This window comes from Podarcis vaucheri, assembly GCF_965113315.1.
Source record: "Podarcis vaucheri genome assembly, chromosome: 16".
Classification (NCBI taxonomy): Eukaryota; Metazoa; Chordata; class Lepidosauria; order Squamata; family Lacertidae; genus Podarcis; species Podarcis vaucheri.
In genome coordinates this window covers 14,205,210-14,221,161 of record NC_138754.1, presented here as the reverse complement: position 1 = coordinate 14,221,161, position 15,952 = coordinate 14,205,210, and the positions used below count along the sequence as shown (strand labels likewise).

At 45.7% G+C, this 15,952-nt stretch overlaps 1 protein-coding gene across 7 annotated transcripts in view; it reads right to left on the bottom strand.

Annotated features, from left to right (window-relative positions):
* CAPN1 (calpain 1) overlaps positions 1-15,952 on the bottom strand; it is a 49,211-nt gene that overhangs the window by 28,460 nt on the left and 4,799 nt on the right. For 5 of the 7 annotated variants that reach the window (XR_014214446.1, XR_014214447.1, XR_014214448.1 and 2 more), the window contains exons 2-3: positions 3,918-4,208; positions 2,331-2,400 (exon numbers count right to left, since the gene is read on the bottom strand). Coding sequence is in view for 3 of the 7 variants with exons in the window: in XM_082202729.1 (XP_082058855.1) it covers positions 2,331-2,400; positions 3,918-4,184 (337 nt within the window). In the remaining 4 variants the exon portion in view is untranslated. Of the gene's footprint in view, positions 1-2,330; positions 2,401-3,917; positions 4,209-6,014; positions 6,160-11,138; positions 11,216-15,952 lie in introns of those variants that run through there. The other 2 variants (XM_082202730.1, XM_082202731.1) reach the window with 2 other exon arrangements.

Genomic DNA, 15,952 nt, shown 5'->3' with positions numbered 1-15,952 from the left:
ATCACACTCAGCGGACCAGGAGCTTCTGGTGCTATGGCACAGCTAGGGCCACCTGAAACTAGTTTGAGAAACACTGCCTTAGCCCAAGTGGACTACAAGCTGCCTGCCCGGTTCCTGATCTCTGGGTGGGTGGGGTGCTTTCTCCAGTGTTCGAAATTAGTCAGGTGCCAGGCGCATTTTGCACCTAGCTTCCAACCACTTGCGACCAAGTGGATGCCTGGGCGCCAAGATGGCACCTGATGTCTTGGGATCATTGGATCTGGAGTGCTTTCACGCACAAAACCCTCATCCTGTAGAATTCTATCAGCTATATTTAATCTGCATAATCGGAATGAATTTCAGGAACCGAACCAAGTTGCTTTGTCTGTGCAGCAGGAGCAGTCGTCATTAAGAAAAAGAGGTTGGAATTGGCCAATATACTGTACTTTTCTGTGTACAGTGGTGCCTCGCAAGACGAAAAGAATCCGTTCTGTGATTCTCTTCGTCTAGCGGTTTTTTTGTCTTGCAAAGCAAGCCCATTGACGGATTAGCGGATTAGCGCTATTAGCGCTATTAGCGGCTTTTAGCGGCTTATCTGCTGATCGGATCAGCTGATAAGCGGCTTAGCGGCTTAGAAAAAGGGGGGGGGAACCCCGCAGGAACGCGCAAGACATTGTCGTCTTGCGAAGCAAGCCCATAGGAAATTCGTTTTGCGAAGCACCTCCAAAACGGAAAACTGTTTCGTCTAGCGAGTTTTCCGTCTTGCGAGGCATTCATCTTGTGGGGCACCACTGTATAAGGCTAGGTTTTTTTTACTAAAAATAATGTTAAGGGGGGGTAGTCTTATACACGGGGGCAATCTCCCCCCATTTTCTTAATTTTGAGTCCCCCAAAATAGGGGGGGTGTTATACACGGTGGCGTGTTATACATGGAAGAATACGGTATATATGTGGACTCTCCCTGGATCAAAGGACATTTCTTCTTTAAGTTCTCAGAGCTCTTAACCTAGGCTCAAGGTTGTCATCTGAACTAGACGTTTAACTAAGAATCCATCACAGTCAGCCCATCATTTGAAAACAAGAATTTAGAGCTGTCTTGCCCGAAAATGGCAACAAAACATTCCGCTTTGGCGACTGCAGAGTTGTTACTCTGAAATGCAAACTTGTTTTGGAGTAAGCGCAGACACCAGTCTGCTGTCTTTGAGCCCTGAAGCTGGCGCTCTGCCCCGGGGAGGGGTGCAGGCCGCGCAGAAGAGACCACGCCTGCCTGCAGGGCTCTGATCAGATAAATGGTGTGTGGTGTGAGAGAGGGAGGGAGGGAGGAGAAGAAACACTGAGGAGGGTGTGTTTCCTGCAGCTGTCGGGAAGTTTCCCTCGATGACCGTGACCTGACAGTTTCAAAACAGCCAAGTCAAAAAGAAAACAGCCAGGCAGGAATGGTACGAAGGCCAGAGAGAGTGAGGGAGTCACGTCATACGCTCAGGGGGCTCTGCGGCTGCTGTTGCACAATCAGGACACACCCGGAAAGGCTCCAGCGTCCTTTCAAAATTGTACTTCTCGTCATAACAGAAAACAAGCCATGCCGATAAAACACAGAAAGATAAACAAAAGGCCAGCAGGAAATCAACAACCAGAAATTGCATCAAAATCTTTGCCTTCCAAGTTATCAGTAGGTTTTGTTTACCTGAAGAAAACAGAAAAGCTGGCTGTCCGTCCCCCCATTTCCAACATATAAATTTGAGCAACTTTTTTTTATTTGAGATGGGTGGTATCTTGGGCGTAGTCAAGATTTCTAGGGGGGGGGGGAGGACACACACCTGTCATCATCCTCTGTCTGACTCTGTCTAGCAGATTTGGAATGAAATGTCAAAAACCGTCATTTTAAATTACTTTCTTTTGATCCCAAGTGGTCATAAAAATCTGTCATAATCTTTCTATAAAGTTCTACTTTTAGTTAAGCGTATTTATTTATTTTATTTTATTTATTTTTATTTATTTACTTGATTATGGGTGGGGGCAGCTGCCCCACCTGCTCCCCCGGCTACGCCCATGGGTGGTGTCCAACTAACTCCCACCCTAGAATACACCCACTGAAATCAAGAGACATGGCTAAGGGCTTCCCATGGACACCTGGCTGCAAAAACTGGAAGGGCACCCTTTGGCCTGATCCAGCAGCCAAGCTCTTCCTAGGATCTCCTCTACAACAAAGAGGGGAGGGAGGTGGGAAAGAACCAAGGGTGCGTGAGAGAGGCGACCTGACTGCAGTGACCCCCAACCTCTCCCTGCTTTTTGGGGTGCTTAGCGCCCATCTCTGGCAGACAACCTCGCAGCCTCAGGTGAACCCTCCTTACCCAGAGCTCCTTGGCAGACATCTGTGCGAGTCGCCCCATCCACAATGAAAAGAGGGTTGCGGCACAGTTCCTGAAATACACAAGAGGGAGGCGGGCTGGTTTGTTGTTGTTGCTGCTGCTGTTGCTGTTGCTCTTAAATGCCTGCTATATCAGGCCAAAGGTAAAGGGGCCCCTGACCATTAGGTCCAGTCGTGCCCGACTCTGGGGTTGCGGCGCTCATCTCGCTTTATTGGCCGAGGGAGCCGGTGTACAGCTTCCGGGTCATGCAGCCAGCATGACTAAGCTGCTTCTGGCGAACCAGAGCAGCGCACGGAAACGCCATTTACCTTCCCACCAGAGTGGTACCTATTTATCTACTAGCACTTTGACGTGCTTTCAAACTGCTAGGTTGGCAGGAGCAGGGGCCGAGCAACGGGAGCTCACCCCGTCACGGGGATTCGAACCACCGACCTTCTGATCGGCAAGTCCTAGGCCACAGTGCCACCCGCGTCCCATCAAGCCAAAAGGGGACCCCAAATTTAGTCCAGCATCTTGTTCTCGCAGTGGCCACCCAGATGCCTCTGGGAAACCCGCAAGCAGGACCTGAGCTCAAAGAGCACCTTATTCTCCTGCAGTTTCCAGCAACTGGTATTCAGAAGCATTGCATTATGATTTGCCTCTACCTGGGAAAGGGGAAAAGGAACTGCAGGGTGAGGGGCCAGCCGACTGGCTGCCTAATACCAAAGTTGCACCAGCCCTTTATCTTGTTTACCTTTTAGACAACTATGAGGCAGGGAGGGCTTTTGATCATCAGGGCCATGTGTACTCCGCACATTAAGTAAAAAGTGAAACTCTTTCCCCCGAGAAAAGCTCAGCTCTGTAGCCTGCCTTAAAAATGCGGGTTAAACCTATATGCATATTCTCTTACGTTCTCCATAATTAATTCCACTGTTTTGCTTTTACCACTTTGCTTAATTCATTCTGGCATGAAGCCTTGACTACTGGGAGTCCTATTTGGCTTCGGGGAGATCAGCAGACATTACTATGCGAACACAGGTACTGAGTCAGCCTAATCAAGCTCAGTGTTGTCTGCACTGACCGGCAGTAGCTCTCCAGATGTTAAGGTGGGAGTCTTTCCTTGCTTTACCTGGAGTAAAGGCAGCAGCTCTGCAGAAGAGCCAGCCAGCCAGCTGCTCCACTATTGAATCCACACTCTCTAACATGTAATCTCTGTACCCCATAAGGGCTAGAAACTTGAGTGTAAAAAGGAGGTTACTGGGAAGCTGAATTTTCAGACTGGTAACACAACTCTGCGGCTTTCCTGTGTTCCCAAATAACTGATGCTTACCTACACAGAACTACTACGCCCATTTTCTAGATGGGCTAAACCAGGCATAGGCAAACTCGGCCCTCCAGATGTTTTGGGACTACAACTCTCATGATCCCTAGCTTACAGGACCAGTGGTCAGGGATTATGGGAATTGGGGTCTCAAAACATCTGGAGGGCTGAGTTTGCCTATGCCTGGGCTAAACTGATGCCAATAGCAAGACATAACTCAAGGTCAAAGATATTCTGGGTTGCAACCTGCGCCATTTCTTGAGTCTCACCGTAGGCCGTTTCCACTTGACTCCATACGTCTTGGAGGAATTCGGCCCAAGCTCCTTGAAACCCAGGGAAGAGGCTGTGGCGGGGAAGGTGTCATCCCTGAAAAGGGCTCCACTCTGCAAGCACTCGTTGCGAAGCCTCTCGTAATCCTGGTTCAGGTACTTGATTGCATTCTCGTTTTTACCCAAGCCCAGGTCTTTGGCCCGCTGCTTCTGGACCTGAGCGGAGACCCCCGTGCAATAGATAGGCACAATGACCTCTTCCGACATCTCGGGCAATTGGGTGAAGCCCTCCTGAAACAGATAAAGATGGCATTAAACTCACAGAGCTTTGGTTCAGTGGTAGAGAATCTGATTGGCATGTAGAAGGCTCAATCCTCAGCATCTCCAGAAACTCTGGACAGTCGCTGCCATTTCGTTCAGACAGTGCCAAGCTAGATAGACCAAAGGTCTGAATCAGTGTAAAGCATATTCCTAGGTTCCTAGACAGAAACGTGGATATTTCTCATAATATTTCTCATAATTTTCCAGACATTACCGAGATTTCAAAGGTGGAAGTGACGTCCGGGGGTGGGGTGGGGATTTCTGGAAGGCAGTGGTTTGTCCTGGATCTTCAGCAAGTAAACGAGAAACAGTGTGTGTTTTTTTGGTGTTTATGTAAAAAAGAAAGCGCAACAACTTTCGGGTTTTCCTTTAGAAAGCGCGACAATTTTGGGGGGTGCCCTGGTTTTTACTTTTGAAATACGGCAACCCTAGAAAAGGGAAGCTTTAGTATCATTATCACTATTTACTATATTTGTTAATTACTTTATATACACACAAAGTACACTAAAAGCCAAATTAAGAAAACAAGACACTGCACAATATGATTATGTTATTTGGATGGGAGGGGACATCCTTCCGGAATCCTTTGGATTGTAGCGCTGCCTGCGAAAATATCTTTCCCTTTGAAGAAAACGGTCCAAAATCGGCTAAAATTTGTTCTTTTTACTTCTACAAGCCCCACAGAAGGACTGCAACTCAGTGGCAAAGCAGGTGCAGAAGGTCCCGAGTTCAATTCTTGGCATCTCCAGTTTAAAAAAGGATCAGGGAGCAGGTGTTGAGGAAGACCATTTTCTGCTCAGCTGAGCAAACCAAAACCCTGAAGACCCTGAAGAGCTGCTGCCAGTTAGTGCAGACAATGTTGGGTTAGGTAGACAAATACAGTGGTGCCTCGCAAGACGAAAAGAATCTGTTCTGTGATTCTCTTCGTCTAGCAGTTTTTTCGTCTTGCGAAGGAAGCCCATTGATGGATTAGCGGATTAGCGCTATTAGCGGCTTATCTGCTGATCGGATCAGCTGATAAGCGGCTTAGCGGCTTAGAAAAAGGGGGGAGGGGGAAAAAACCCGCAGGAACTCGCAAGACATTTTCGTCTTGCGAAGCAAGCCCATAGGAAATTCGTTTTGCGAAGCACCTCCAAAACGGAAAACTCTTTCGTCTAGCGAGTTTTCCGTCTTGCGAGGCATTCGTCTTGCGGGGCACCACTGTAGTCTGATCTTATCTAAGGCAGCTTCTTATGTCCCAAGAAAACCATGAGGGTTAGAATCTCACACGACACATTTAATGCACTCTTATGCTACTTTAAGCATCATGACATAATAATGATGATAATAATGATAATAATGATAATAATACCCTGACCAAAACTTCAAACATTAAAAACTTCCCTGAACAAGGCTGCCTTCAGATGTCTTCTAAAAGTCAGATTGTTGTTTATCTCCTTGACATCTCATAGGAGGGCGTTCCACAGGGCAGGTGCCACTGCCAAGAAGGCCTTCTGCATGGCTCCCTGTAACCTCACTTCTCGCAGTGAGGGAATCGCCAGAAAGCCCTTGGAACTGGACCTCAGTGTCCAGGCTGAACGATGGGGCATATTAATTCATTGTATTATTATTATTATTATTATTATTATTATTATTATTATTATTATTATTATTCTCTCATCCACATCATCAGCGTCTTCCCCAAAGAGTGCTGGGAACTGTAGTTTGTTCACAGCATTAACCTCACAGGGCTCAAACTTCCAACTACTATTTCTAGGTTTGTCCATGACTGCTCACCTGGTATAAGAGTGCTTCAGGCGTATCAGGTGTGGATGTCACCGGACTTCCTTTTTTAGAGGAAGGGTTGTAGCTTAGTGGTAGAAGGAGCACAGGTCAAATCCCTAGCATAGCTGGGAAGACCCTTGTCCGAACCTTGGAGGGCTGTTGCCAGTCGGACGCCCTTGCCTGCAGATGGAGCCTTTTTGTGCAAAAAGTTACAAGCTTTGCCGCTGAGTCACAGGCCTTCCTCCCAAGTTGCACTCGTCTGGAGCACAGCGGTTGCCGAAGGAATGCAAGGGGAGGGGGATGCAGAAGGCAGCAGTCTGGAGACCAATTTCCCCAAGACTCCCATCTTGCTTGCTTTTAAAGAAAAGCAAGTTTCACCTTCCTAGCTCTTATGGCTGTGAAGACAAGCTTGAACACAAGAAGAGCTTTGCTGGATCAGGCCCAATCCAAGCTAATCCTGCATCCTGCTGTCACAGCGGCCCAACAGATGCCTGCAGGAAGCCCCCAAGCATGACGCCCCAAGCAGAAGAACACTCTTCACAGTTCCCAGCAACTAGCTTTCAGAAGCCTACTGCCTCCAGCGATGGAAGCAGGGCATCACCCAACAGGGATAATAGACACTGATAGCCTTATCTTTCATGATTTGAAGTTGGAAGGGACCCTAAGGGCCATCTAAGTCCAAACCCTGCAATGTAAGCATCTCAAGACATGGTCTCCCATCCAATTTGAAACCATACCAGACCCTGCTTAGCTTTGCAAACGTGCAAGCCAATCTATTGCTGCACCACCAATCCTCTTTTAAAGCCATCCAAGTTGGTAGCCATCGCTGCCTCCTGGGGGAGCAAATTTCAACTGTGTGAAGTCTCCCCCCCCTTTTTTTTTGCCTGTCCTGATTCTTTCAATGCTCAGCTTCACCCATGAGTTCTAGTGTTAGAACTCCCAGTGCTTTTTTTCTAAAAAAAATGTTTAGGGGTACTCTCATTTTGATTCAAGAAAACCACAATTTTATAGTTCAAATCAGGAAAAATACCGTATTTTTCGCTCTATAACACGCACCCGACCATAACACGCACATAGTTTTTAGAGGAGGAAAACAAGAAAAAAAATATTCTAAACGAAACAGTGGATGTATGATTTTTGTGGTTCATGCTGTGGCCACAGACATGTGATCTGACGGTGAGTTTGGGGTAGCCCAATGCAAAAATCCTGAGGATGCATGTGGATCCATGCTTTGTAACCACGTTTTTGCGCCACTGTGGCCCCAGGCAATAGTGGGTGCGTGATTTTTTTGGTGCAAGCTGTAGCCATGGACATGCTATGTGATCTGATGGTGAATCTGGGGTGACCCAGTGCAAAAATCCTGAGGATCCATATGGATCCGTGCATTGTAACCAGGCTCTCTGTCCCTCTATTCTCCCCCCTAAGCAGCTCTTCTCCCACTTTTCTGTTTCAAAGTGAGCAAAGCAAGCCACGGAAGAGAGAAGGAAGGGGAACCATGGTTCCTCTGCTCACGACTGCAGCAGATCCCCCTGCCATCCGTAGGCATTCGCTCCATAGCACCACAGACATTTCCCCTTACTTTCTAGGAGGAAAAAAGTGAGGGTTATGGAGCAAAAAATATGGTAAATACAGTAAATGGTCGCTTGCCTCTTCTCTATGCTAAGAAGTCCCAAATGCTGCACACTTTCCTTGAAAGAGGCATGCTGGTAATGCCTCGTGTCATCTCGGAAGCCAGGGGTTAGGGAAGGAGGCTTTGAAATCATGCAAAGGAACTGCAATTATACTAATCTGTTGCATTTGCATAATCTATGCGGGTTGTGGCATCCAGTTGCTCTAGGAGCAGAATTTGGGTTAGGTAGACATAGAGGTGTGCTTTTAAAAAAATATGAACAAAAATGGAGTGCAGATAAGGAAAGAGGAGAAAATTGGTCCAGGTTGCATTTCAAGGCCAAGTGACTCAATTCACAGGTTTCAAAAAAAACAAACTCAAGCTGTCATGTGAATTTTGCATTTATCTGAATTTTGCAACGCAAAAGAGTGTTACTAACATGCATTTTGCGTATTGAAATGCACATATCAACAAAGATAACATAAAAAACGCATTAATATTTGAAAAAACTCCTCTGCAAAAAAAAAAAAAGGGTGTGTTAGGGAAGAGTGCTTTAAAATGCTGATGAATTTCCATGAGGGTCTTTCGAATAATAATTGCAAACCGATATAGAAATGTGGAGAACTGTAAGGCTGTAAAAAATGAGAAACCGAAACTGAGGGATCCACTCACCCCTACAGACTGCCAACGCTTGCAAAATGCCATCTGTCCTACCCATGGCATTCCAGCTCCAAGCAGTCAGAAGCCCAAAATGGTATCAGCAACTGTATCGGAGCCTCTCTTTCTGTGTGTGTGTCTCTTTCTCTCTGCACAGCTACATCTGCTGAATAGCAACACAGATCACCTTCCCTTGCGCCAGTTCTGCTGGCTGTTCATTTGTAGAGAGGAATGTCAGGGTTTATGTACATATCCTTGCCTGGAATGGGGACTCTCAAACCTGGAAGCCTCGGATCGTATCCAAAGTTAATTCCACTCAGAGGAGATCCATTGAAATTAGTGGACGTGACAAACTTAGGCCTTTAAAAAACGTATTTTGTCCTTACTGTTAATACAGTAAGTAGACAGACAGACAGACAAGGATGAAGTATCCCAAACTATTATTCTATTATTATTACTACTGCTGCTATTTTTTTTTTTAAATAAAACAACAACAATGCTGTAGAGGGCAGGTGTCATTTAGGAATTTCCACCTCAGGAATGTAAATATTTTCGGCTGTGCCTGGAAGACAGGTTGTGGAGTTCAGCCCAGCTTTGGGGAAGGTTTAGCACACATTTGCAGGAAAAGGTGTGTAGGGTGAGGGATGAAAACAAAGTTTAAAGCAAATGTGATGATAGCTCTATTGCAAAAAGAACAGATATTTGGTGAATGCTGTTCCTCAGGAAAGGCCCCTCCAAAGAAATCCATTTTCTTCACTGACTTACTAATACTTTACGCCAGCAAAATTGTCTCTTCGGACTAGGGATAAATGAATCTCTCATTTCTTGTTTCTCATTTTTTGAATCTCAAATTCAGTTCTCCACATTTCTCTGGTAATTTGGTTGTGCTTTTTAAAATTCTTATGGAATTTTGTCAGGGTTTCAGTGCCAATTTCTCCTAATAAACTGATGGCTGTATCTAGACTGACGGAAAAAAATGGGTTGTATCCAGCAAAGAGTAGATACAGTGAAATTTTAGAATCATAGTTGGAATAGACCACAAGGGCCATCGAGTCCAACCCCCTGCCAAGCATTCCACATATTCATTTATTTCACTGTATCTATTCTTTGTTGGATACAAGCCATTTTTTTGTGTGCTGTTTTGACTAACATACACATTTTTTTTTTGCTAGCCATTTTCTCAGTTTCACTAATATATGCATTCTTATGCACACTTTCCTCTAATAAGCGCATTTTTGTAAACACTGGTTGGTGGGAGAACTGCACTGCAAATTTCAGAGAAATGCACATTTTGAAGGATAACAATCTCTGGGTTCATGCATTGGTTCAACAAGTGTGAATTAGGTTGTTTCTTCTTAAAATGGAAACAAGATCCAATCCCCCCCCCCCCATCCCTACTCTGGAGTCTAGCAAAATATCCTTCTTCCTCTGCTTTGCTGGTACAGTTGTACTTCAGAAGTCAAACAGAATCCATTCCGGAAGTCCATTTGGTTTCCAAAACGTTCGACTTCCAAAGCACGGCTTCTCATCAGAAGCCCTGTCGGACATTCGGCTTCCAAATGAACGTTCGAAAACAGGAACACTCACTTCCGGTTTTCAATCTTCTGGGAGCTGGAACGTTCAACTCCCAAGGTGTTTGGGAGCCGAAGTACGACTGTAATTCCTAATTCATAGATATGGGATTTTAAAAATATTGTATTTGTTGCAATCTTGAATGCAGGGTGTGTGTGAGTTGGGTAAAACAGTGTGGAGGGCTGGCTTTCGCTAGGTCTGGGGAGGTTTACAGAGTTTGTGCATGTGCAGAAGATTAACCCAACACGAGTCAATTAGATGAGACATTTGGCATGCACATAAAGACATCCACCCACCCCACCCTTGGCAAGGTGAGCCTGGGAGCACCATACCCTCCAGCCACGTTTATGACCCGAGGCGTGCAGAAAGTGGACAGAGAAAAGGTTTTCTATGTTTTTCATAATGCTGAAACTCCAGGACATCCATGGAAGCCGGTTCAGGAGGACAGACAAAAGGAAAGTCCTTCTTCACACAGCACATAGCTGAAACTATGGAACTCACTTCCACAGGAGGCAATGGGGCCACCAACTTACTTGGCTTTAGAAGAAGACTGGACAAATGGAGCCTCCAAGTTCAGAGGCAAGTGCACTGCCGAATACCAGAGGCTTGGAATAAACAGCAAGGGTGGATGGTCACATCTCATGAGCTTCCAGGAGCCATGAGGCTGTCCACTCTTGAGAAAGGAATCCCAGAACAGAGAGATGGTCTCCGCCCCCTTTCTATTCTTTATAATTTTCTTTCTATAAGTTTTCAACAAATAAACAATCCGACAACATTTCAAATTTAGCAATCATGCCACCTACGACTTCCCTTCCCTCCATGGTTCCCTCAAATTTTCAATTTATGCTGCATATTATAGTTACTCTAGACCTTCACCTTACCTCAACAGGCTTCCTCAACCTCGGCCCTCCAGATGTTTTGAGTCTACAATTCCCATCATCCCTGACCACTGGTCCTGCTAGCTAGGGATCATGGGAGTTGTAGGCCAAAAACATCTGGAGGGCCAAGGTTGAGGAAGCCTGCCTCACAATAAAAACCAAAAAGTTTGCCTCCACTGCTCTCTTACTTAAATCCTATTTGTGTTCTAACATGTTTTTTTTACACTGCGTTTTTAAGTATTCTGCAAACATTTTCCAATCTTCTTCAAAACCAGTCTCTTTCTGATGGTCTGATCTGACAACACCATTTCTACACTGAGTGGGACAGTGACTGAGCGAATTATGAATAAATAGACAGATAATTCCTGGCAGGGCTAATAGATGTTCATCCAGCATCCACCAGCTGGCCTTCATACTTACAGGCAGGCCTGTCACCTTCCTTCTCTTCTGTCTCTGTTTTGCAGACGGGGAGGAAAATGGAGACAAAACTAGAATTACCGTATTTTTCGCTCTATAACACGCACCTGACCATAACACGCACGTAGTTTCTAGAGGAGGAAAATCTGTAGGCATGCCACCCGTAGGCATTCCCTCCATAACATGCACAGACATTTCCCCTTACTTTTTAGGAGGAAAAAAGTGAGTGTTATGGTGCCAAAAATACGGTAATTGCCGCTGCCTCTTGTTGGCTTTGGCTCTGCCTCTGGCTCCTCCTCCTGTGGGGTTCCCCTCCTCCTGCCCACCCACCCCAGTCCCAAAGGGCAGTACCCGCAAAATACTAATAGGGCTGCCATTATTTTTCAAGCCAGAGGACCAAGGCAACAATGGGTTGGGTGGAAGAGATTGCAGAGAAAGGGAATCTTATAAACCTGTCAGCCGTTAATACCTCCCCCCTTCTATTTGCATTAATATCATGACAGGTCTTTCAGGTAAAGCCAGGCACAGAGATAACCCGGCTCCGAGTGAGTCACCCTCGCCGCAACCCTCTCCTTTGTACGTACTTTTGCGCCTGGCGCACTGTGCTCAAAAGCCACACCCGAGTAAGAAATTAATGTGTTTAGACTTGCGAAAGGTATTATCAGGGGGAGAAAAGGTGAGCAAAACACAAGAATCAACAAGACCCGTTTGCTCAGAATTTGAGAGCTTTTGTTTTTCCTCCCCCCCCCACCAAAAACAGTAGAAAACCCTGGGGCGGTGTTTGAAGACTTTGGCTTCAAAGATCACAACTACTGAAGTTGTGATGGGCAGTGGATATGCTTCCAGTTGCATTCAGTGCTAGTCCTGCTCAAAGTAGACCCACTGAAAATAACGGAAATGACTAATGTAGAGCCATTCATTTCAATTAATCTGAGTAAGATTAGCACCAGATATAATCCTTTGGTTTGGCAGACAAAGAGCTCTGTATAGTTCAAAGGTTTGTCCATAGGCTCAGGCTTCAACTGAGCTCCTTGCATTTCACCTCACCAGTCCTCAATGGGCACCAATCATCGCTGATCTTGTCAATATTGCAAAACCACTGGTTGCTCCAGAAAAACACACCAGCTCCCCAATTTGGCACCTCCCCTTCTCCAGTGGGGGAGGGGCATGTTATCTGTTTATCAAAAGTGCCGATCTGAGGATTTGAAGCTGTATAGCAATGGATCTCAGGTCAGACACAGAACAGAACAACAGACCTATTTAATTAATAAATTGGGTGTTGCTGGAGATGTCAGCCATGCTTGCTGGAGCAGATGGAAGTTATTGCTCATCAACACCTCGAGAGTCAAAGTTATATCACCCCTCCTCTAAATAATTGCATGGGCAGTACCTATCCCTGAAGGGAACTTTAGTAAATCTGCCTCTAGGTTCTCAGGGGGTAAAAAGTTAAAACTTCTATGCCTGTTTACTCAGAAGAAAGTCTTTGGTTCAATGGGACTTGCTTCCAAGCAAAGGCATACAGGACTGCAGACTTAGAAGGATCTCAAGTACAAAAGGATGAGAAGGGGCAGCTGCAACAAGGGCTGGGGGATCTGGTGTCCTCCAAGACACTATTGGACTCTCAGGTCCCATCAGCCCCAGCCAACCATGGCCGTTGGTCAGGGATGATGGGAGTTGTAGTCTAGCAACAACTGGAGGGCCATGGGTCCTACATCCATGTTGCAAAGCAGGGTTTCTCAAACCTAGGTCTCCAGTTGCTTTTGGACTACAATTTCCATCATCCCTGACCACTGGTCCTGCTAGTAAGGGATGATGGGCTTTGTAGTCTCCAAAGACAGAGTACATCCTGCTCTGGGATCCTCCTGTCTTGCAAGTCAAGGGATAAGTGCCAAAACCAGGAACATGAAGTCCCACAGACACCTCGAGCCAGGGAGCAGATCCAAAAAAACAACAACCCACAGCTGAGTAAATAGTGCCAATTTGCAAGTGAAATTAATAATTTGGAAAGTGAAGGCTGGCTGTGAATTGGCAACCATCCCAGACTGGGGACCAACCATGAGTATGTCACACGTCTAGGGAGGGCGTGAGCTGTAGAGCTTCTGCCTTGTATGCGAAAGATCCCAGTCTCTATCTCTGCCATCTCCAAGTGGGGCTGGGAGAGACTTCCTTCTTGAAACCCTGCAGAAACTCTGCATGCACAGAAGATATAGAGGCAACCACTTTTCGCTTCTTAGGGCAGAACCAGATATAGTAGTTTTGCTTTTACACTTGGAAGAAATTGATCTTTTAGCGTGGCAGCACTCTTTCTTTGGAATTCCCTATCAGCAATCAAGCAAGGTGCCTTCGCTGCAATCTTTTGGGCACCTGCTAAAATACTTTTGTTCAGAGAAACCTACCCCGATGCATAGAATCCAGCATGTGGTTTAATCTGCTCTTAACTGAGCTGTTGATATTAATTACATTTTTAAAACTTTTTTTTTATCTGTTCTTAACTTTTTCTTTTATTGATGATTCCGATGTTTTTCTTTCTGTTTGCAAAGTACTTAGAGGTTTTATTTACAACCAAGCAGTATGTACATAGTGTTAAATGAAATAAAATGAGTAAATTAAATCACAGTACAGCAAAAGGACTGCGGGCTTCGCGCTTCCTGAGTTGTGACACTGACAAAATTACACCCCACCCTCCCTGCAGCTTCTGGGGGGAGCTCATATTGCCACCAATGGGAGAGGTGTGTGTGTGTTTTAATGGTATGTATTTTTATATTTTTATATTATAAACAGAGATCACTAAAGGACTGTAAAGCACTACATCTGTAGCACCACTGTTCAACTACTCATATCAAGGCCTTGTTTCTAACCACCATCAAGACAAAACAAACCTGCCCTCATTTGCTTTAAGCCTAGAGACATATGGAAAGAGATCCTCTCCATTTCGCCACAAATAAGATTATGCATGGCTTTATATACATTACCACCAACAGATTACCGGGAAGAAAAAAGCTTGTTAATTTCCCCCCTACTAAACTGGAAACCTCCTTCTTAAGCCTGGCCTGGGGTAGATATAACCGTGGTTCACTGGGTTTATTGTGCCTTGATGACATCCAAGGTTAGCCTGAGGCTGTGTTTCAGTGGCTCAAGAAGGTTGCTCACCTCTGAAGGCCCTTTGCGTCGTTTTCCCCCTCAGGCAAAGGATTGGTGGCAACAAGGGACTCTGACACCCTCACTCTGACACAACGGATGACAGAATATTCTCTTAGCCTAGAGAGATCCAGCTGCTCTGTCACTGCCCATTTTTCCAGCAGACACCAGAAACTGAAAGACTATGAATTCCTGAAATTCATAAATTCATTCAGATTGTGCAGATCAGATAGAATTCTACAGGATGTGTTGCAAGTGGCCAAGGAAGGCTGCTTCATTGCTGCTAACGCAGTGGTTTAACTTCACCCCTGGAGGTGCACTCTATTGTCTCTCGAAAAGGCAGGTACCAACAAATCCCACATTTCCCCATTTAATTCCTCATAAACTTTTCCAGTGCTTTTTTTCTTTAAAAAAATATGTTTAGGGGTACTCTCATTTTCCTACTCGTATTGAAATACTGCCCCTCAATGAGGCCAAACTTAGATTCACAAAATGTTTAGGGGTATGCATACCTCTGTGTCCCCCCAGGGGAATAAAAAGCACTGAACTTTTCTAAGTTCAGAAAGTCCCGGTTTTGTTTCTGAAGTGGATTTGTTGAGCCAGGGCAACAGGCGAAGGTGATGTGTTGCCTCTACAGGGTGCCTTCTCCAGGCTAAAGCATACCCAACTCTGTCAACCCTTCAATGCCAGACCTGATCTCTGGCCTCCTCACACCATCTTTCCCACCTTCTTCCGGACCAGCCTTTGCCAAGCCAATGTTTGGGATTACAGCTCTCACCAGCCCCAGACAGCACACCTGCATGATGCCAGAGCGGATGGGACTATAGCCACGCTAATTGGGTCTGATGAGAGTTGTGATCAAAGACATATGGAAGGTCAGTGACAGTCTGGACACATTCCAGTTTGACAATACAGTGGTACCTCGGGTTACAGACGCTTCAGGTTACAGACTCCGCTAACCCAGAAATAGTACCTTGGGTTAAGAACTTTGCTTCAGGATACGAACAGAAATCATGCGGCAGCGGCGTGGCAGCAGCGAGAGGCCCCATTAGCTAAAGCTACCTTAGGTTAAGAACAGTTTCAGGTTAAGAACGGACCTCCAGAATGAATTAAGTTCTTAACCCGAGGTACCACTGTACCCTCCTTAAACTGCCGTGCCCAGAACAGCGCATCGTATTCCTGGCGAGGTCTGAGAAAAGCAGAACACCACGCTACTGTTTCCTTGATGCGGATATAATGCTTAACTATAATTAATGCAAACTTCTCTTCCTGGTTTCCAAACAACTCTTAACCACAGCACAGCAGAGGTCTGCCCAACTTGCAAGGCATTAGCCTAAGCGCAGGCCTTCGTGGTGGTCCACCAGGAGATCAATCTTGTTTTGACTGCTTGCTTCAGACACTTGACAAGGCCACTGTTCTGGCTAATGGTGGGCCTTCAGCTGTGTGGGTTAACATCAAAAGAGCTCTGTTGGGTCAAGCCCAAGGCCCAGATGCCCATGGAAATCCTGCAAACAGAACCTCTACACAACTGCAGCTCCCTCACCTGCAGTGCCCACCAGCTGTTCTTCAGAGGCACAGTGCTTCTGACAACTGGAGGTAGAGCTCTATAGTATGAAACTATCTGAACGAAATTAAGAATCATCAAAGTGGGGTGAGGGAGAAAGAGAGAGAGAGAGAGA